The 21,529-nt window shown below is 51.3% G+C and overlaps 2 protein-coding genes across 9 annotated transcripts in view; one reads left to right on the top strand and one right to left on the bottom strand.

The window, feature by feature from the left end:
- Positions 1-47: 47 nt before the first annotated feature.
- ABCC10 (ATP binding cassette subfamily C member 10) lies at positions 48-18,470 on the bottom strand. 6 transcript variants are annotated; one of them, XR_011808156.1, is made up of 22 exons: positions 12,593-12,749; positions 12,058-12,234; positions 9,741-11,109; positions 8,561-8,788; positions 8,198-8,354; positions 7,585-7,724; positions 7,300-7,379; positions 6,977-7,148; positions 6,164-6,262; positions 5,758-5,947; positions 5,310-5,387; positions 4,725-4,916; positions 4,184-4,319; positions 3,778-3,973; positions 3,285-3,628; positions 2,959-3,128; positions 2,529-2,689; positions 2,122-2,241; positions 1,532-1,677; positions 1,283-1,380; positions 1,039-1,151; positions 48-469 (listed from the first exon to the last, which is right to left on the bottom strand). XR_011808156.1 is itself a non-coding variant. In XM_072035685.1 (22 exons), the coding sequence occupies exons 2-22, from the start codon at positions 12,216-12,218 to the stop codon at positions 334-336; spliced, it is 4,620 nt and encodes a 1,539-aa protein (XP_071891786.1). In that variant the 5' UTR covers positions 12,219-12,234; positions 18,336-18,470; the 3' UTR covers positions 48-333. The 6 variants fall into 6 exon arrangements, 4 of the variants coding, with proteins under 4 accessions (XP_071891786.1, XP_038033035.2, XP_038033036.2 ...); XM_072035685.1 differs by lacking the exon at positions 12,593-12,749 and adding an exon at positions 18,336-18,470 and having other exon boundaries at positions 1,988-2,241; XM_038177107.2 differs by lacking the exon at positions 12,593-12,749 and adding an exon at positions 13,390-13,661 and having other exon boundaries at positions 1,988-2,241.
- The window catches only part of ZNF318 (zinc finger protein 318), a 26,027-nt gene continuing 22,619 nt past the window's right edge, over positions 18,122-21,529 (top strand). For all 3 annotated transcript variants that reach the window (XR_005264187.2, XR_005264186.2, XM_038176148.2), the window contains exon 1: positions 18,122-18,716. Coding sequence is in view for 1 of the 3 variants with exons in the window: in XM_038176148.2 (XP_038032076.2) it covers positions 18,330-18,716 (387 nt within the window). In the remaining 2 variants the exon portion in view is untranslated. The remainder of the gene's footprint in view (positions 18,717-21,529) is intronic.

Below are 21,529 nucleotides of genomic sequence, written 5' to 3'. Positions count from 1 at the left end.
ACTCTGTGTTTGGGGGGCACAGGGGACAGGGACCCAAACACCAGAGCTTCACAAGGACGTTTCCACTTTATTTTAAACACGTGTGAGACTCAGTCTCAGCCTAGGAGTCACTGATTCTTCAACGAACAGAAAAGCCCTCTGAAATCTCAAAGGGAAGCCCTGGAGGTGAACAGTGCCCCACCAGCCAGGCTTGCACGGCCCTCAGCACCCGTTCCTACTAAAGGCAGGACGGTGCCACGTCGCCGTGCCATGCTCCCGTCCCTGAGGACGCACGATTGCTCTCACCTCAGCGGCTCCTGGCCCTGCAGGGAGCCGGAGGGGCCGCTGGGGAGGTCACAGCTGCCCGCTGCGCAGGAGGCGCTGGAACAAGGAGCCGTCCTGCTGCCTCAGGCTGCTGGGCGAGCCCAGCTCCGCCACTCTCCCGGCCTGCATCACCAGCACGCGGTCCGAGTCCAAGACGGTGTTGAGCCTGCGGAGAGGCCGGGCCACGCGTTAGGGAAGCGGAGGAGAAACCCCCCACGCTGCCTTCTGTGCCGCAGGACACAAGCCCTGTGCCTGTCTGACTTTTATTTCCGTGCTAACCTTTGCGCTGGGAAGCAGTTCCCTTTATAACACCCTACACACAATTGCACACCCCTCTGAATTCTTCTCCGCTTGGCATCTGTGAGAATACTCTGGGCAGAGACTGCCTAAAACTCACCCATCCCTTCTCGGTATCCACAGTGTTTGTGTTTTGTCCTGCCTGTACCCATCTTCTGCCCCTACTCCTACGTGGAGCAAGCACTGCTGCCCTCTCCTGCCTGGGCATCGCCTAGCCGGCCAGCATCGGCATTAGGGGTTTTTGGCAGGCAGCATTAGGGCGTTCTGCCTCCTCTGGCCAGAAGCTGGCTGCAGCCCTTCGCCGCTGGCTGTCCTGCAGTGCCCTCTACTGAGCCACAGACACCTGCTCCAGCCGTGCTGCTCCTTCCTGCGGGACATTTCTCCCTGCTTCTCACCCGGCAGGCAGAACCATGCCACACCACGCCGGTCCCTCTCTACCTGTGAGCAATCGTCAGCACGGTTTTGTCAGCGAAGCGCTGGCGGATGGTTTGCTGCAGCAGCTGCTCCGTCTGCTGATCCACGCTGGCCGTGGCCTCGTCGATGCACAACACCTGCCCGGGACAGAGAGCGGAGGGGAGCTGCCACGCGTCCTCTGCAAGACCCCAAATCCCCACCCGGGGCCAGCCTGAGAGGGCAGCAGAGCCCACCCCATCCCCTCCACGCCCTGCCAGCAGACACTCACCTTGGCCTGCGTGAGGAGGGCTCTTGCCAGGCACACCAGCTGCCTCTGTCCCACAGACAGGCTCTTTCCTCTCTCTCCCAGCTCACTGTCCAAGCCACCTGCAGGAGGCAAGCAGGATGGCCCCAAACAATTCCCTGCCGCACTCCCAGCCTCTTCTCCCTCTTCTCCTCAGCTCCCTGCCCAAGCTGAGGCCTCCTCCCCTCTCCCAGGAGCAGGGCTCACCGGCCTCGTCACGCTGCGTTCACTCACCCATGCGGGTGACCGCGTCCCGCAAGTGGCACTGCTCCAGCACCTCGTGGAGCTCGGCGTCCGTCCTCTTTCCCTGAGGGTCCAGGTTCTCCCGGATGGAGCCACTGAACAAAAATGGATCCTGGGGGATGATGGCCAGCCTAGACCTGCAAGCAGAGGAGAGCCGAGAGCTCGTGGGGTGGGTTCTGCACAAAATCAAAGTCCTATTTATTGTTTTTTTTTTTTTTTCCTGGGTTAGTCTCTCTGCATAGTTTAGAGACAGATACAGGGCACGGATCACACACTCAGCCTGGTTTCTTTAGCACAGCTCTACAGTAACAACAGAGCAGCTCATAAGAAGCTGCCAGAGGCAGAAAGCCCTTTCCTCCTCGTTCTTCCTTTTGGCATCTGACCACCGACAGCTCTCGGCTTCCTGCCCCCCCTGGGCTGCCCCCTGCTCTGCTCAGACCCCCATACCTCAGCTCCTCCAAGCCCACCAGCCGGCTGTCAACACCATCCAGGAGAATCCGGCCTGCTTTCAGCTCCAGCATACGGAAAAGTGCCAAGAAAAGAGTGGATTTTCCAGATCCTGTGCGCCCCACGACCCCCACCTTCTCTCCGGGGTACACGGTGAAGCTCACTCCATCCAGTGCATTGGGCAGGCCCGCCCGGTAGGCCAGGACCACGTGCTGGAACTCCACAAGCCCCCTGCTTGGCCAGTCAGCAGCAACCTAAGGGGGACAAAGTTCCCCCTTAGTCTCAGTTCTGTTTCCAGCCCCCTTCTATGCCTGTTTTTCCCTCACTGCTTAGCCCTACCACCCCTTTCTGCTCTTCCTGTCATTCTAGTCTTCCACACCTCCTGCCTGAGGTTCCCCTTGGGATGCACCGGTAAAAGACAAATGGTCAAAACAAATTCTGTAGGTGAGGGCCCTCCTTGCACACTGGAACCTTCTCATTTCCACCTGGAGGCAAGTGCAGGGCACAGGACCAGTCCCTGAGGACATCTTTAAGCTTTTACCTGGACCACTTTATCCTGGGGCTCCACAGGGATGTCTGTAGTGTATTCCTCTGTCCGCTCCACACTCACCATCATGGTTTCTGTCATAGTGAAGCTGGAAATGAGGCCCGAGAGAAGGTTTGTGACTGACAGGGCATATGAAAGCGCCAGGCCCACAAGTCCTGAGAGGACAAAAACATAAACAAGAGGGTTAACGTCAGGGAAAGAGCTGGGATCTCGGTGGCAGGACAAAGAAACAGGGGAGAAGTCAGCACTCTGGGATCCAGCTCTAGGAGGGGGACATGCAGGAGGAGGAACAGGAGCTGAAGGCAACAGGCAGAGTGACAGGGAGTGGGAGCTCGGGATCTCTGATAAAGGGAGAGGACTGGGAGAAGAGGAACCCCTGGGCCACAGCCCAAGGGTGAGGACGGAACAATTTCTGGCAGCCCACCTGGATTTCCCAGCTCCTTCTGGTGCTGGATGATGGCGATTCCTGCGATAGCAGTAATCACGGCGACCCCGATCATCTGCAAGCGGATGTCCAGCCACTGCACTGCCGTGTTGCTGGCAAAGAGGCAGCGCTGGTTCTGCTCCAGGTGCAGCTGATTCTCCAACTCAAACCTGGCAGGAACACAACAGAGGCTCACACCAAACTGCAGCCCACTCAACCCCACACCAGGGGCATTCCCACCACCCTGTAACTGGCCCCACGTCAGGACGGCGCTGGTTTATAGAGCCCAAATTTTGGCTCTCCGGGTGCTGTTCCCTTCCACACACCTCTCTGCTGCCCGCATGGCTCTGATGCTGCTCAGTCCCGAGAGGGTCTCTGAGAAGTGGGTGTAGATGGGGGACAGGGTGAGATTGTAAAGGCGCTTGAGCTCCCGCGAGGTGCGCCGGTAGTAGCGCTGGATGGAGAAGTAGAGGGCAGCCAGAGGGAGTAAGACCAGGCCGATCCAGGGGAGGCCGTAGGTGATGATGACCAGCATGCCCAGCAGCCCGTACATGTTGGCCAGGAAGATGTTGAGGATAAAGGGCAAGGTGTCATCCACGCAGTACAGGTCTGAGGAGAAGCGGTTCAGGATGCGGCCCGTCGGCGTGGTGTCAAAGAAGGTGACGGTGGCCTGGCAACATGAGAAAAAAAATAAAGAGCTCATCAGCTCCTGCCAGCAGAAAGCCATCTCTCACACCTTCACTCCTGGACTATGAGAAGAACAGCAGGGCAGAAGGACTTGCAGGAACCCCAGCCTGCCCTGGGCTTTCTGACCATTACCTTTACAACCCTCTGGAGCAGCCGGTTGTGGATGACAACGGCAGCACGGATGGTGCCATACGCAAAGAGGAAGGCCCGAAAAATGGTGAAGAGGGAGTTGGCTCCTGCAATGCTCCCGTAAACCATCAGGTAGAAATTCACATCCGCTGAAGCGTTGGAAGGGACTGGGGCTGTGTCCAGAGCTTGAATGGGGGAGCTAAAACAGGGAAGGAGGAAGATTATCAATCTGCCAAGGTCCCTGTGGCAGTAAACTCAGACAGGGCATCAGGAGCAGTTCATCTTCCTCTAAGCAGCCATGCGGATCCCCTGCAGTAGAGTGGTCTCCAGAAGGATATTCGAATGCACAAGGGTAAAATGGGAGTGGTGTTTTTTTTTTTTTGGCATCGCCCGCCCAGCCTTCACTTACACAAGTCCCACAGTGGAGAAGAGAAGCAGCTCCACAGATGGCAGGGACACTGCGCAGACCGTCACAGAGGTATTTGGTGTCTGGGATATGCTGGAGATCCAATGTGAGAGCCACCAATCCGAGATGTTTCTGGATGCTACAGAGAGAGACAGACTATAAAGAGGGATTCAACCTTCAAGTCAGCAAACGCAAAGCAGAAAAGCTGGAAGGGAAGTAGGTGGGCAGCTTTTGGCTTTGTCTCACTGCCCAGTCTTCCCTTGTGTTCACTCTGCACTGTTCCTAGCAGAGCAGGAGCAAGGGAACTGCCAGGAGCTCACTCACTGCTAAAGGAGCAGACATGCAACTGCAGCAGCAAATGAGAGGCAAGAGCCAGTTCCCATGTATTCCCCCCTCTTGTCCCCACCATGCTACTTTAGTTTGTCTTCCTGGTGCAGAGAGAGCAATGAAATCCCCAGTCTCTTTCCTTCCCTGGACTCCACACGGGCAGGAAACGAGGAGAGGAACATCTAAAGAGAGACGTGCTCCTGGCTCATTGCCTCACCTTGCATCAGGAGCAGTGAGAAGAGGATGGATAACGCCAAGCAGCTGCCCACTGACAACCAATAAGCCTTGTAGACCTGGAAAGCCACTGCTCCTTCTTTCTTCTCCTCCTCCTTGTGGAGGAGATGATTGTCCTGGGATGATTCCTCTGCCTCTGTCTCTATGTCCTCTTCTTGGCTTTGCTCATCAGGGGCTGTGGGGATAGAAGCAAAAGCAAAGGTCAGTGCAATGTAAGTACCTCCTGGAGCTGCTCCTTGCTGCACATGGAACAAATCTAGGCTATGAGGAAGATTTTTCCTCCCTCCTCTCTCCCCTTTCAAGGTGGGTGCACCAATTCTGGCAGGCTTTCATTCAGATCTGGACCACAAATGAAAAACCAGATTCAAACACTGCTCCAGACCAACACCTGATCACACCTAGGCCTCCTCTCTCCCTGTGAACAGACCACCCACAGATCAGCACTGCCCCAGCACAGCAGGGAGCTGGGAGCTCTGCTTCAGGCCAGCAGCCAGCAGGCAGAGGTTCTGCCGGGGTGCTCAGCTGAGCTCTACTGTCCCAGCCACCCCCAAGCTTGCCAGGTACAGACCTTTGTCCTTCTGCCTCTTGTCCACGTCCTTGAATTTGGGGATAGCTTCCACAAGTGGCAGGATATCAGCTGGTGGGCCTGCAAAGAGAGACACACAAATGCTTCAGAGACTGAGAGGAACAGGCTGCAGCTACAAAACGGCCCTTTGCTCTGGTTTTGCTCTGTCCTGACATCCCATATTTCCTCTCAAAGCACCTGCATCCTTGAAGGTTCTGCTCACTGTATCCTGCCACAGCCTTCTGCTTTATCAGCTCCCCATGTCTCTACCTGTGCATCTGCACGCTCCATTCCACACTGCCTTCTTTGCTCACGTGCAGTGTCCTCAAGCTCTTTATCCCTCTTTGGGTTTCCCACTAGTTACTCCTGTTCCTTCATAGCCATCTTTGCTCAAGCCATTCAAAACTAGCCCGCAGGCACAAACGGATGCCTGCAACGACAACCACTGTACCTGTCTTGACGATCCTGCCATTGTCCATCAACACCAAGGCATCGGCCTTCTCCAAAAACTCAGTCCTGTGGGTGCAGAGGATCCTGGTTTTGTGTTGGAGAACTCCAAGAACGCATTTCCGCATGAGATGATTGGCTACATCTGCATCAACGGCAGCCAGGGGATCGTCCAGGAGGTAAAGCTCTTTCTCCTGAGACAGGCAAAAGACAGGGATACAGCCCCTGGCCCTGCCTGAGCAGGCAGCGCTGCAGAGTGCAACCGCCTCAGCACGGCACACTGCCAGCACCTCTAGGCCAGCCCCGTGTGGTTTGAGACGTGCTGCCAGAGTGCACGGCACAGCTGCGTGCTTCCAGCTTCTCTGCATCTGCCTTGGCAGGGGGCACGGCACAGCTGCTTTGCTCTTTACCTGGTAAACAGCTCTGGCAAGGGCTATCCGAGCCTTCTGTCCCCCACTGAGCGTCACGCCGTTTTCGCCCACCTCTGTCTGGTCACCCGCTGGTAAAATCTGAAACATTTGAGAAAATCCATTTAAAAAGGACACGAAGCTACTGGGGACTCGAGATCAGAACACTGGGATCCCTCTCCTGACTCGGGCAGTAACTCCTTAGGGTGGCCTCTTACCAGAAACGAAACAATGCAACAGCACACACCCTGCTTCTGCAGACAACTGGCAACCTCTGCATCAACAGAGTCTCTTGGACTCCAGCAGGTGGCTACATCTCAACCACCCATTGAGCAACTTCTGGTCTGAAACAACTCTAAAACTATGCCTAGGATTTTTCTGGGAGAGCAGGAGCTGTGCCTTCAACAAAATAACACCAGGGCCCATCCAAACAGTAAAAGCAGTTGAGTTTCAACAGTCAAAAACAAATTCCACGGGCAACGCCTACAAGTTCTCAATTAAATACTTTATATTACACAGTATTCACAACTTCTGCTGAAGTAAACAGGAACTTCTGGTGCTTGGCACTTCAGAAAACTGGGCTCCGGTTTATAAACCCAGAGGAAGAGGCAAGTTTCCTACCAGGTGTAACAGAAAGTTCACTGGCTAACGCAGCCACAGGCTTCAAACCCAGAGTACAGGCACTCCTGGTGGGAAGACCACACGGTTGTAAAAACATCTTTCCCCAGGATGAAGAACTCAGCACAGAGTGAGGCTCCGGCTGGATGCAAAAACTGGCCGAGGAGGCCCAGGAAGGTTCAGAGTTCAGGCACTCACGTTCAGGTCCTCAGAGAGGGCGCAGGCGTCCAGCACCTCCTCGTACAGCCTGGCATTGTAGTCCCGCCCGAACAGGATGTTCTCCCGCACCGTGGCAAACTGGATCCAAGGCTCCTGCGTGGCCAGACCGAATCCTTGCTCCAGGTCACACACATACACACGCCCGCCCTGTCTGCAAGCACACTGGAGGTGGGTGGATGGAAAGGCAACACAGGGGAGCTATCAGGAGATCAAAATGACCTGTAAATGCGGGCAGCTCGGGATGGTCCTTGCCTGCCGTGGCGTGGAGGGAGCAGACAGGGAGAAGGCTTTGGGTTACTTACTTAACGAGCTCTCCGGTGATGGCTGCAAGCAGAGAGCTCTTGCCAGAGCCGACCTTGCCAACGACTCCTAGGAGCATCCCCTGTCAAGGGGAATGAAAAGGAGCAACCTGGTGAGCTGAGTGCTGGCTGGGCCAGGTTTCCTGAGCCTATAAGAAAGCTGACAGCTTTCTTTCCAAGAAATCTTTCCAAGAGATCTTGATATATGGCTCACAAGACCAAAAAAAACCACATCACCCCAGCTCCTCTAGTGCCATTTCCTCTGTTTCCTCCTGCATTCCTGCTCACCTTTCTCACCGAGAGGTTCTCGATGTGCAGCTGCAGAGTGCCTGTGGGAAAGGGCTGGCTGCTGCTTTCTTCTTTGACTGGTGCCCATGAAAAGTCTGCCCCTCGCATCTCTATGGCAGAAGCCGTACCTGAAGGGCTACCTGCAAGGGAAAAGCAACACCATGGTGAGAAGGACAGAGAATGGCAGGGACCTGACATAACAAATGCTATCAGTTTCGTTCCTAAATGGAAGAGGCAGGGAAAGGGCACAGCCAGGATGCTCTGGCCCAACCCCGGAATGAGACACTCGCAGGGAGGCACTGTAAGGGTAACCTGATTCTCTTATTGCTGAAGGTGAAAGGGAGCTGGTAAATGGCAAGGAAGGAGAGGAAGGGAGCGGTGATGGTTTAGGAGAGGGCACGCACCCAAACCTTTCTGCCAGGCCAAGCTGAGGTTGTTGAAGGCTTCATTGGCAGACCTTTGGATGGGGGAGGGAGCAGCTTGTTCCAGAGGCACGCTAACAGTGGGGCTCTTTAGGGACAAGCAATGGCCTACGTTTGGTGAAGAGGAATGTTCCCTGTTCCAAACACCTCCTGCCCAGAGCCCAAAGCCCAGCAGCATCGTGCCCCATTACCTAGGGCATAATAAGCTTCCAGGTCCTGGTCCTCAAGTTCAAGGAAACGCTGGATTCGATCGAGGGAAACTTTGGCTTCCAAGGTCCCATTCAGCACCCACGGGAAGCTGTTGAGGGGGAGGATGAGCATCCCTACAAGGGCCAACGCCGTGAAGACCTGCACAAACAAGGGAAGAAACATAAATTGGAGGCTGTACTTCCCTGGCATCTTGTGCTCTTCAAACAGCTTCACCAATGAGAACCTGAAGAGCTGGAGGGAGATCCAGGATGTGTTCATTTCCCAGAGAAGATGTCTCAGGGCTCTGCCTAGTCTCCTAGTCAGAGCTCTGAGGTATCTGACTCGGGATCTCCTCCTTCACTCACCTTTGTGGCAGTGAGCTGGTGACCCAACAGGACGTACGTGATGAAGATGACGATGGAGACAACAACAGGCAGCGCTGCCCACAGGTACACGCACACGGCATCCAGGTACTTGATGGCTCGCAACTTCTGCAGCTCCTGAGCCCGGCAGGCATTTATCCTGCTGCTGAAGTGCTTCTCCCAGGCATAAAACTTGATCACACGAATGCCTCTGAGGAACTCGGTCATTAGCTGCCAGCAAAGGGGAAAATCACATCCAGTAACCAGTCTGCCCAACACGCCAAATGCCAGCGAGGCATCTGGGCTGGGCCCAGGTTTGCAGCTGCCTCCTGCTAAGGGCCAGGCTAGAGCTACCAGGAGCCATTTATTATTGCTAACAGAGGCAGGAACTCCAGTGGCAGCTACTGAGAACTTTGCCCCTTCTTGCTCCAGCAGCTTGCTCAGCTCCCTGTGCTGTGTAAGGTTCAGGAAAAGGCACAACACTACCCGAATTCACAGCTAGCCTGTGTCCAGAGCCCAGCTGGCTCACATCCAGCAGCTCAGGTAGCCCTGTAGCACATTCCCCTCTCGCTCCTGCTCTCAGGTCAGTGTGTGCAGAGCCAGCTGAGATGTGCCTGTGCCTGACATGAAAGAAAACCAGTAAGGAAGAGTTCGCTTAGCAAACCACTCTTGCAACAGCTGGAGAAGGTCCAGCACATCCCGTACAACGAGATGCACCTTCTGTTAGGAAGATAAATATTTCACAGGCTCCAAACAGCTGTGGAAGAGCTGACTGAGGGTGCCAAGCTGGAGCGAAATAAAACCACTACATCCATGATTGTTGTGTTTGTCCAGACTGCAAGATACCTCACCACTGACAGCATTACTCGAGTAACAGAACTGAAGCTTCTCTAAAGGAAGCAATCAGGGACCCACGTTAACTATTACACGTGGAAAAGGAACCTGCAAGGGAACTTTAGTTTGCCCAGGGGGTGAGACAAACATTAGAGGTTTGCTATCTTGCAGGTGGTGAACATGCCTCACCCCGAAATCCTTTTGAACCACTTACACGTGCGCCCCCTCCAGCACTTTTCCCAACAGTTGCGACTCAATTTGCTCACTTGGGATTCACCACAAGGGGCCAAGAAGCCAATGCTCCAGAGAATACCGTGACAAATTCAGAGAGCCAGCAGCTGCCCCTCACCTTGACCCGCGCGTCCTTGTGCTGCAGCATCTCCTTGTTGCTCATCATGATGCGGTTGGCTATGACCTTGTTGATGGGCACAAGCAGCAGTGCCAAGGCCAGGCCTCCCAGAAAGGCCACCCCTACTTGCTGGTAGAGGAGGTAAAGGGTAATGGCAAACTGGAAGGGCAGGCTCCACACCTCGTGGAAGCTGAGGCAGAAGTTGACCAACCTACTGGCATCCGTGCTCATGAAGTTGACGATTTCACCCACGGTGAAGCGGGAAAGCCTGGTGCCACCCACACGCAGGGCCTTGCGGTAGATGGCAGAGATGACGGCAGCCCGCACCATCAGCGTCATCTTGTTCACCTCGTGGCTGAACTGGTTGCGCAGGAGAGCACCCAGGAAGGAGCCAGCAAAGAGCCCCAGCGCGTAGAGCACCCCGTGGCTCAGGGGCTCCTGCCGCGACTCCATGAAGTTCACCAGCAGGTTCAGAAGCAGAGGGCCTGAGAAACTCAGCAGGCTGCCGGCCAGCTTGAGAAGTCCCAGCGAGTAGAAACGAAGCCCAAAGACCGCATGAAGCACTGAGAAGAGTCTCACAGGCTCCTGGGCACGGTGCAAGCTGTCCCGGACATCGCTACTCCCGTCACCCAGAGCAATGATTGGGCTGGTAAGAGACACCGTCTCCTCCTCTACTTGGTGCAGAGCTGCCTTCTTCTGCCAGCAGGCATAGAAGCGATCACAAACCCTGGCAGCCTGGAGCTGGCGAGGAAGCAGATAGACGTCCTGTGGCTGGTTCAGCTTCCACTGATAGCCACGTTCCATGAGAGGGTTCATCCAAGCATAAAAGAAGCGTGAGAGCCAGCTCTCCCCATCTTCTGCCACTCGCTGCTGAACCAACACGGAGGTGCCTGGCTCTGAGATGAGCTGGTCTTGCGGCCAGGAGCTATTGATGGAGAGGAATTCGTGCCTCTCTGTGGTGGGTACGAGGTAGCTAATGACATACACCAGCAGAGACGCCAGCTGCAGACAGAGAATGGTGAACCTGGAGGAGACAGCGGGGTGGGCAGGGGACCAAGCTGTCCTGCTTTGGCAGTACCAGACCAGTGTGATGATGAGAGAAGGGAGGGGTAAGAGGGTGAGGAGAGCCAGGGCTGCAGGGCCCCTGGTAGAGCCATGCATGGACCTGCAGAGCATGAGCAGAGCGACGCCATGAGTGAGCCACGTCAGTGCGGCGATGCCATCGGCCAGCACTTCCAGGTACGCAGGGCCCAGCTCCTGCTGAGAAATGGTGGCCGGGATTATATCCGCGAGGAACAGGACAGCGAGTATAAAAGAAGCAGCAATTCTGCATCTCCAGCCTGGCCAGCGAGGCACCCCAGAGCCAGATCTGGAGGGGGAAAGAGCAGAAAAAACTTCACAGTTGGTATTCCATCACATCTCATGACAAGGAGAGTCAACACTCTCCTTTCTTTCCCCCCTCTTCCCCTCCTTATCTGTTCATTCTTAATTTCTTTGTCTTCACTTCCCAGTTTGTAACCTTTGTATTCCCTGCCCTAGATTTGTAACCTTTTCAGGGTGTAGGTGTTGCTAAACTAGAGCAGGTCAATAAAGTCCAGTAAAAAATCGATACCAGAGATTCAGATACTGTGAATAGCCTTTATCTACATAAATTTGTTTGCAGCTGTGATATTTTGTGGTCAAATCAGACTCCAGTTCTTGAAGATTATCAGAAAAGAAAAGAAAAATTCTCTGTGTCACATTTCTAATCCTTGATTTCTCTCATCTTTGTGATATTTTCTGATATTTTCTGCAGAAAGATTTTTTTTCTCACTCCTGGTTTCAGTGATGTTGTTTAAGTCCATTATCTAATGCCCAACAAACGATTTCATTATCACTTGCTTCATTATCATTTGTGGCCTTTCAGTATCAGTGAACATTGTCATGTTTACAAATTTGACAGAGTAAATAGGAAAACTTTTTTGTTTCTCTGAACCACTTATTACCTTACATACATCTTCCATGCCACCTTGGGTTTATACACTCTCCTGTGAGACCCCCAGTTTTCCCAGTCCCCATTCACTGAAATTCTTTTCACTTATTTTCTGTTATTTTTTCCTCACTATCCTCTCTCTTCTCTCTGGATTCCTTTCTGCAGTGGAGTGACCAGAGCTGGACACAGTACTCCGAATTAGGCCAGATGCTGACAAACGTAATAGCATTGCAATATCATGTTGTTCTCCACAGACATACCCAGTACATTACAGAGAGCTAATTTCCAGTTTTCCACCCCGCCTCCTGCACGATAATGAAGCGCAAGACGAGTCGGTTGTCATACCTGGGAGTGCCAAGGAAGCAGGCACTGACTGCCGCGAGGATGGTGTGAGGAATCGCGTTTAACGTCAGCTGATTAAAGCAGTGGCCGATGCTGCCATGGACCCACAGCGGGAGCGGGTCTTCGGGGCCGGTGCCACACAAGCCCGTCAGGATGTTCTCCATCTCTTGCCGGGAGCTCCTAGGGGAGGAAAGGGAAAGGAGCGTGAGGCACGGGCCGAGCTCAGCCCCAGCCGGGGCGGACTGCGATAAGAAGTGAACCTAGGACTGGAAACAGCTTCCTGGAGAGCGCAGTCCGGGCTGGGCTATGTTATCACCCCCTCTGCACACTGATCAAGCCCCAGCTCAAGTTATGCTGTCTCCTCAGGTCACCCCACACCTCGCAGCTCTGGCAATTTGGGGCTCCCAGCTCGCTTCCCGGCTGAGGATTTCCCTCAGACCTCACCCCGGGATGCACCCACCCGCCTGCGCCCCTCAGCAAAACACAGCGAGCTGCCACCACAAGCCCCCATCGCCCTCATCCCTCCACAGGGACTCACACCGGGCCGGGTAGGGCCAGCAGCAGCACTGCCGGCCCTACAACACCCCCTGCCCGCTCGCCCCAGCCCGGCCCGGCCGAGCCCCCCATGCCCGCGCCCCGCCGCCCCCGGGGCCGGGAACCATGGCGAGGCCCCGGCCCCGCGGCCTGCCCCGGCCCCAAGCCCAACCTCTGCCCCACGCCGTGGCCATGCCCGGCCCAGGCCGCCCCGTGCCCCCCCTGGCGGCGGTAGCTGGGCTCATAAATGGGTGTGAAATCGGGTAAATGCTCGGCTTCCCGTCTGAGGCAACAGCGTGAGAAGACAGCCAGCCCTAACCCCTCCAAATTGCTATACACTAAGTGTGTTCAGTGAAGTCAGCACGCAGCCTGGCAATTGGAGCTGCTGCTAGCGATTTTATGGCAGGTGCTCCAAGTAATTCATTTTCCCAAACCTTCCCTCAGCCATCTCTCTTGCCAGGGAAAATGAGTTCATCCCCACGAGTAATTCATCACAGGTAGCACCATTTTACTTTCAGCACACAGCTCTTCAGAGGGACAATAACTCATTCGCAGAGCTTGGGAGTGTTATCAGCAGGGTGCCAAAAAAGCAAAATGTCAGTGGCATTCCTGTCTAGGAAGACAAAGCAATCCGGTCAGAGGAGAGACAGAAGAGATAAGAGCAAATGCTTAGAGGCCACAGTACCCTCTAATCATAGTTTCCTTAAAAGAAGCAGGAGAGAAAGGCACAGCAGTAAGCAGCTGGCACCACCACAAGGCTTTTGCTGTGAGCTTATAGAGCAGGACAAAGTATGGGAAGACCTGTGAAGGGCATCTGCCATCCCTACAGGAATCCCACACGAGTTCAGAAACTCCTTGCACATCAGGCTGCTCTTCTCTGATCTTGTTCTTGCCACGTGAGAAAAGGTCTTTTTCTTTTGGTCATACTTTGTCAGATTTCCATCTTCTCCACAGATTTTCGGGACCAGGCCCCCACCATCATATCAGAAAATCAGCTTCCAGGTGGAGACTGAAGACACGCTACTCCTGTTCTCAGAGTCCTGCACAGAGACCTAATTGGTGTGAAGACTGTACTACACTACAAAGAGGAACAAGAAGGAAACATTCACTGTGATATTCGTTACTGAGAGCCCTTATTGCCTTACAATATATGTACCTGAAGAGGGGCCAGAATTCCTACTCAGGTGCAGGTCAACCTTCTAGCATAGTGCTGTTTTCCTAAATGTATATATATATATCTTTATATATATATATCTTATTTAATTGTTGTCTTTGAAGATTCTGATTTCTCACCATCCTGAAAGCAATCTTCACTTGTGTGCCAGAGTTGTAAGGCTGCCTTTTTCTGTTCAAGTAAGCTACTGATCTGTACGCTAGGTGCATTTGGATCAGCCCATCCTTCTCCCATAGGCTGTTCAAAGGTTTCTCCAGTAAACCTTCCTGTAGAGGCCTTGATAGCAAGTATTACGTTCTTTACACTCAAAGAAGTCTCCCTTCAAAAAACAAAAGGAGCAAGTTCTTAAAACAGCTCAGATATGAGGATGGAGCATGAGCTGTGCACAAGTGAAACTTTCAGATTTCATTGTTCCAGTATTTTATTTCATTCCAAATGGGGGGAAAAAAGCCTCCCCCTGACTTTGTAAGACGCCAAAGAAGTTCTCAGGTATCATCCCCTGATAAATCCCCTCTCCCTTGAATTACTCCCTCTCAAGAGTTTTTCACTTCAACCACATTGCATTCTGGCGTTCTCATTTTTTGTGCTGCTTCTGCTCACTCATCTCTCCTAACCTCTCTTTTAATGTTCAAAACCATGAACTTCCCCACATGGACTGAAAGATGGACAGCTTTCATGTGCCACTGAGAATATTAATCCAGCCTAACTGATTTGAAATCACAGGTGCTCATTCTGCCTAAATATGTTTAAATACGAGCAAGGCCAGCACCTAAAACATTCCTCATTTTCATGCTTCCTGTTGGCTATTTCCCCTCTTCCCAAATATTGCTGCCTGTGACATTTACTGCTATGTATTTGACTGATTTAAGATGTGCCATGTGAAATACAGGCTTGTGGGTGTATCAGTTACAAAGTACCTTGCATACTATAAATAATCATGCACCTGATATTTATCAAAGAATCAGAGCATTCAAATGGAAAAAAAACACACCAGGTTTGATTTAATCCACCCCCACAGTCCAACTCTGGCTAATAGACAATGAATAAAACCTGACTTGAGTTTTTCAGTCTAGATTGAAATACCTACAATGAGGAAAAGCAATCTGGCAAAGGGAGACTGTCCCCCAATTCTCTTATGAATTTATTTTGTAACAGATTATTTAATACCCCTCCCTGGGCTGGGGAGTCAGAGAAGGAGTGTAGGCTCCATGCCCGTCCCACTTCCCAGCTAAAAGTAAATATTGAACTGAACCAGAAGCCAGTCTAGACAAGCCTGAAATTCAGAAATATCAACCTTGTAATCAGAGATATAAAATCTCTGAAAGCAGTCGTCTATTTGGATGCATTTTCTGTGCTTGCAGCCAGGGTTCTCCTATCAGTGGAACCATCCTCAAACTCCATGACATCATGACCAAGAATGGCTTGATTACTTGGCTCAGCCCAAAATTTTTCATGAATGGGTTGCTTGGCCTGGACCTGAAGACACAACATACATTTTTCACACTGCATTATTATTATTTTTTTCCCTGGAAAGCAAAGTTCAAAATAGAGAGGAGTATCTTCCACTGCACTTTCTCACAAGAATACTAATTTTTATCAAAAAATACAGAAATTGCCTGTCTTCTTACTAGTAACCCAGCATTTTAACACTAGAGGTAGTGCTGCATGGCTGCCTCACACCCCTTGATCTGTTCTTGACTTAGATGTACGAAGGTAAAAAAAAATAAAAATAAAAATAAAAATGTAATTGACACATTTTTCTCTATACTATTTTTTTAACCTCAAATTAACCTGACTTAACATTAGATCTAATTACTGTTTACTTGCTCATATAGAGCTCCTGCTAACTTTTCTTATTCTGTTCTTCTATTTCTCAATGCCTTTTGCTCCTGTGACTTTCTTCCTTGAGGCCAAACAAGAACTCAGAGGCACCTTATTACCCCAGCTTTGCCCTCAGCATCCAATTAGCTAAGCAGCTCCAAGCAGCAGCTAATTGCAAGTTCCTCTGACCGAGATGAGCTTTGGAATTCCAAAGAGCAGTTTGGGAGATGAACTGGTAGCAGAGCAGACTGACTGGCACCTCCTCTGTCCGATGAGAGTCTGGACCATCAGTTGCATGAGTATTGCAAACCTCTACGAAGCAGGTGAGGACCTTGACTCATTTTTGCAAATCCTGGAGCAGACTGTAGCACTTTTTCTTGCAAAGAGATGAGAACCCTCAACTTCCTCTGTGCCATTGGGCCCAAATTTTAGTACTAATCTTAGTATTAATTTAACTGAATTCTAACCGTGAGTCCCTTAAGAACTTGATTCAGTAAGGCATGACGGAAAAAGGACACTAAAGCAGGTACAGAATGAGTCTAGTCGTTATAAAAGGATGTTCAGTAAGATAACAGGGTGCTACAAAATGTCAAGGAGTACTAGTCTGTCAAGTATGTTTCACCAACAAATGGAATTTTTCTCTGACCTTTTATTAAAAAAAAAAAAACAACACACTATAGCACATACACTCTTTGCTTCTTTTTTCCATTCCTCCCTCCCCCAGTTTACTTGCTGGCACATAGAGAAGTTTTAGTGAATTTTCTGATGTCAGTGGCGTCTGGATTCCTTCACCTTCCAAATGCCACTTAAATGTATCACCATAAGCTACCAGGACACCTCCTTTAGACCTCCTTTCGATACAAGGCCAAAAGAAAGTTAACAAGTATTTAAGTGTTCTAAAATTTTGGAGAGATTTTAGATATTATATGCCTACCTTTATAGAGAACCCGACATGAAAAAGAAAAAAGAACGTAGTGGGTTTCCTGGTTTTACGGCTTTTTACCTTTGACTGTTTTGAAATCAAACTGGTTTAACATTTTTTCATAGAATCATAAAGGTTGGAAAAGACCTCCAGGATCACCTGGCCCAACCATCCCTCAACCACCAATATTATCCACTAATGGATTAAGGAAAGCAACAGTGGAAAAGACATCCAACACCAAATGAATCAATTTCCCACCTTTTTAAGGCTGTTTTTACTTATTTCAATCATTGAAACTGAGTACTTACCACAGACACTGAGGCACAAAAATTACACCATTTCTTTTAATGAAAAATCAGAATACATGTGCTAATATATATTCCTTATGGTAAGAAACTGTTTGGACGCCATTTACGGTATAAAACCAGAGGAGAAATCCCCAGAGACACATCAGTTTTGTAGTTCTCATAAAGCACAACCCTGTGCCTATCCAACTGTTACCATCTCTGCTGCTTGGGGTACTTAGCTGGAAAAGGTCCAGTATTAATTGTCTCCACTATCGTTACATTTTCCACACACCAGAAACAGATCTGCAGAATGCTAGGCACTTCAGAGGCAAAATTTATGTCCCATGATACCTGTAATTCAATTAAGGTCACAGATGAACATTAACAACCATGGGAGAGAAGGGGGAAGAGCAGACAATGGTAACGGAAAATAATAGTCTTTATATATCTCCTACCTATTTTGACGACTGGCATAGCTGAGCTTATTTCCTGAGCCTGTGTAGTGGTGCACTCACTCAGAAAATGTCAAGGTGGGGCAGTTACTTTTTGCGTGCAGTTGTACCTAACCGCTTCCAGCAGAAATACCTTGTAGTATTACCAGACAGACCCCCACCCATAAGCCTGATGTTCTTTTTATTTTTACTGCTGTTTTAAGTAGCACGCTTCAAATGGTGTGTTATGTTCTAGCAAATACATTCTCAAAAAAACAAGGATAACATTCCCCCCTTTATCCCAAAGTCTACCAAAAGTGATTAGGTCTTCAAATACAGGGGATTGGGACACCAAAGAATGGCTTGGGTTGGAAGGGACCTCAAAGATCATCTAGTTTCAAACTCTCTGCCATAAGCAAGGATGCGACCCACTAGATCGGGCTGCTCAGGGCCTCATCTAACCTGGTATTGAACACCTCAAAGGATGGGGCACCCACAGCTTCTCCGGGCAACCTTCTCCACTGCCTCACCACCAGCACAGAAAGTAAGCGATATTGACATATAGAGAAAAAATAGGTTTAACAGATAAACCTATTCTAATTCCTAAGCAAGATATAAAGGGCAGTGAATTTGGAAAGTGGATTTTTGTATGGAACCTTCACTTTTTGACGCTTACACCGAACATACCAAGCGCCCAGCTGAGGCGGCAGCCCCCGAGCTCTCCCCCTCAGCCGCCATGCCGCGCCCCGCCCCGCCCACCCCACGTGACCCCCGCCCGGCGCCCGCCATTTTGTGCGGTCGTCCCCGCCTCCCCCCCCGCCCCTCCCGGGGCTCCCCCCCCCGCCCCCGCCGCTCGGGGCCGCCGGGCTCGGGAGCGCGCCCGGGATAGGCGGCGGCGCGCACGCGCGTGCGCGCGCCGGGCGGGGGGGGGCGGGTGCCCCCGCCGCTGGGCGGGCGGGCAGGCAGGAGGGGAGGGGGGAGATCGGCGGCGGCGGAGAGCGGAGAGAGGAGAGAGGAGAGAGGAGAGAGGAGGAGGGGGGGGGGGGACGGGTCAGGGGAGCCGGGGCGCCCGCGCAGGCCGCTGGGACCCCCGTGTCGCCGCCATCATGTACCGCTCGGGCAGCGGCCGCTCCGGGCCGTCGTCCTCGTCGTCGTCGTCGTCGTCTTCCTCGCACCGGCTGAAGGAGAGCGGCTCGGCGGGGCCCCGCGCCTCCCGCTCCGGCACCTCGGGGCCGGGGCCGGGCCGCGGCCGGCCTCCCCCTCCTCCCCCTCCTCCTCCTCCTCCTCCTCACCCTCCTCCTCCTTCTTCTCCCTCCGCCGCTTCTCCGCCGCCGCCGCCGCCTCGCCGCCACCGCTCGCCCTCGGGCCACCGCGGCGCCTCCCGCCGCTCCCCATCGCCGCACCGCAGCCGCCGCTTGCCGTCGCCGCCCGGAGGAGCGGGGGGCGGCCGGGGGGGCCGCCGGGGCAGCGAGCACGGAGACGGCAGCGGCCGGGTGAGTAGCGCCGGGCACCCCCCCCTATCCCCCCCTATCCACCGGCTGTCAGGCCGCGGGGAGGCCGCGCCCGGCACCGGGGCCTCGCCCTGCCTGTGTGGGACCCCCCCCAGGTTCTCCCAGAGCCCGGTTGCTGCTTTCCGTTATGTTTTGATTTCTCCCCGGCAGCCAGAGCCATTTTAGATAAGGCGGGGAGGTGAGGCTGGCGGCTGCCCAGGAGGAGGATGCAGCCGGCCTCCCGCCCGGCACCGCCGTGTGTGGTGGGGATCTGCGGGAAGGGTCGCTCCGCAGCCAGGTGTTGAAGCTCTTCCTGCGCCTCTCAGCCTACAGAGGAGGCTCTGGCACGGATCCTTATCTCGAGAGTTACTTTTTGATAGGTGCTGCTCTGTAGGTGCAACTGCGCAAGGTGTTCAGGGCGTCCTACTCAGCCTGACAAAAATCTGACCTGGGCATGTGAAGCTGGGGGGTTGCATCTCAAGTGATGCCATGTCACCTTTTTACTAAACAAAAGTGCGTAGCCGTACTTTTTTATTTTATTTTATTTTTTTTTGAGCGAACGGCATAGAGTTACTTAGGCTTCTTGTTGTCGCTCTTTAGTGCAGCGATCGTCTTTCCGATCACTGTTACCTGTGGTAAGTAGTGGTTTCACTGCGTGTTTCTATTGCACTGAAAGAAGAGATTTTCGTACTGCGATATTTTAGGCAATGGCTCCATGGTCACTTAATCCAGCTTGTGTACGAGTAGAAGGAACGGTACACTCAGTTTTCCCTCTCTGCTGTATATTCTGCCCATTCCCTTGCACTCACACTTGCATTTCTGAAGTTGCAAGGGGAGCTGATTCGAGGATCTGATTTGGCTGAAAGTTAATTCAACAAAAACATGTGGCCTGCTACAATTCGTTGCATGGTAGGACCCCAAACGAGAATGGGGTTGCCCTTTTCTGGTGGTGGTACAGGTTCTTGGAGCTGTAGCCATAGAAGAGATCCCAGGTGAGTGTAGTGGAGTTAAGATTCAGTGAGTGGTGGGCGCTGTTTGGTACTTGAAGGTAATCTGTCCTGATGGAACGGGGAGATAATGTTCTATTTGACAGTTAAGCCGGGCTGAGAAGCTTGCCTCTGGCCTTTTGTTTTTAGGCTGTTGTTTGCTATTAGATCAATCCTATAAATTGTCGGGGGGGGGAGAGCAGTACCCTTGCAAATTGCATTGCTAAGAAGATCCAGGTTGAAAATTAATTTTTAAATAGAATGGATTTTTAATATGGTTCATGTCAGTTTACATTGTAGCTTGATGAACAGTGGCATGGCCACAGTTGAAGGGGTGACAGACTGGGATACAACAGCAGAACTTTCTCAAATTGGTTTCAGCAGCAGCCAGTCAGTCATTTCACTATATCCGTTGTAGGCTGTGAACCTGTGCGGGCTGTAACAAAACTTTTAGTGCCAAATGTGTTGGTGGTTTAGACTTGGAAAAATTTGAACCAGGGTTTTTTGATCTGCAGCCTCCCACTCTTTCTTTAGAAAACAAGCAAACAAATGAGCAAAACCCAACTTTATGCAAACATTATTCCTGACAAACGCTATTCTTCCAGTGTTATTTTGCACCCATCTGGCTTAAGTTGCAGTAGTCTTCACAGCAAATTGTTAGAAATTCTTGATGTTTTTTTTACCAATTCTGATTTCAGGGAAAAAAGGGTAGATAAATTACTCATCTTTGAAATTATGCTCCGGTAAGTTAGCTAGCGCTGAGCTGCTGAGCCAAATAGATTTTTTGATTGCTTACAAGAATGTTACTGTATTAAGGGAAAACCCTTCTCTCTGAAGCAGCTCACACAAGATGAGTTAATGTGAGATGATTTAATATAGCTCTTTAGCGTGAATTTTACATCCTCTGGCATACGCTGAAGCAATTATCAGGCTGTATATTGTGTATATTTTTTCGATGGAAGGTTTTGTCCACCAAAAGGTGCTCAACCATCACTACTAATTTTTAAATGATGTTATAAAGCATAAGATACATGTACAAGACGATTTTATTTTTTAGAACTACTCTTTACAAAATTAACGTTAATTAGAGAAAGATAAAAACTGGGATTATGCAGATGTTTTCCAAAAAGTGGAACTCGGTGTGATCAAACCAAAGTAAACAACTGATATATGGGATCAATGTGATCTAGTAAAGTTTTAATAAAGTTTTCAGACCTACCCCACTTAAAATGCTCTCTCCAGAAGTTTGAGGATGTAAATTGAGGGAGAGTGGAAAGTTACACAAATGTTTTAATAGGTGACATCGTAGATCTGTCATTGAGAGGGGATGAATTCAGATAGAAGACAGAGAAAGAAGGATTTAAGCTGCAGTAAGGAAGGAGGACTTGGAAGAGGGGAGTGTATGCATGACAGCAGAAGATGTAGGACATGGAATGCAGACACTGATGGGATAAGGGGTTAGGGTTGAAAAGTGGAAACATTTTGAGTACAAGCTCTGAGCTACTGTCCCTGCATATGAATTGGAATATTGAAGGAGTAGCCTTTGAGATCCTTACTCCCTTTTCTTGATTCTGGGCATTGCATTGTTGAGATGGAGTGTGTGCCTTTCCCTGGGTATCTGGGGAGTCCCCTGGTATTGTTGTCCTTATGTCTAACTGGGATGTTGACTGTATATTGCACATCAGGAATATGGATGGTAAAAGTCTCTTAGTAGCTGGGGAAACTTTATGGCATTTAGAAGAGCATGGGGTGTCAGAAAAAATTTGGTGCAAGTATTTCAAAATGTGATGGTGAAAAGAATGGTCAGAGCTGCGTGGTGAGGGCATTTGG

This window comes from Anas platyrhynchos, chromosome 3, assembly GCF_047663525.1.
Source record: "Anas platyrhynchos isolate ZD024472 breed Pekin duck chromosome 3, IASCAAS_PekinDuck_T2T, whole genome shotgun sequence".
Lineage (NCBI taxonomy): Eukaryota > Metazoa > Chordata > Aves > Anseriformes > Anatidae > Anas > Anas platyrhynchos.
Note: the sequence above shows the minus strand (reverse complement) of the source record. Positions and strands in the feature narration are given on the sequence as shown.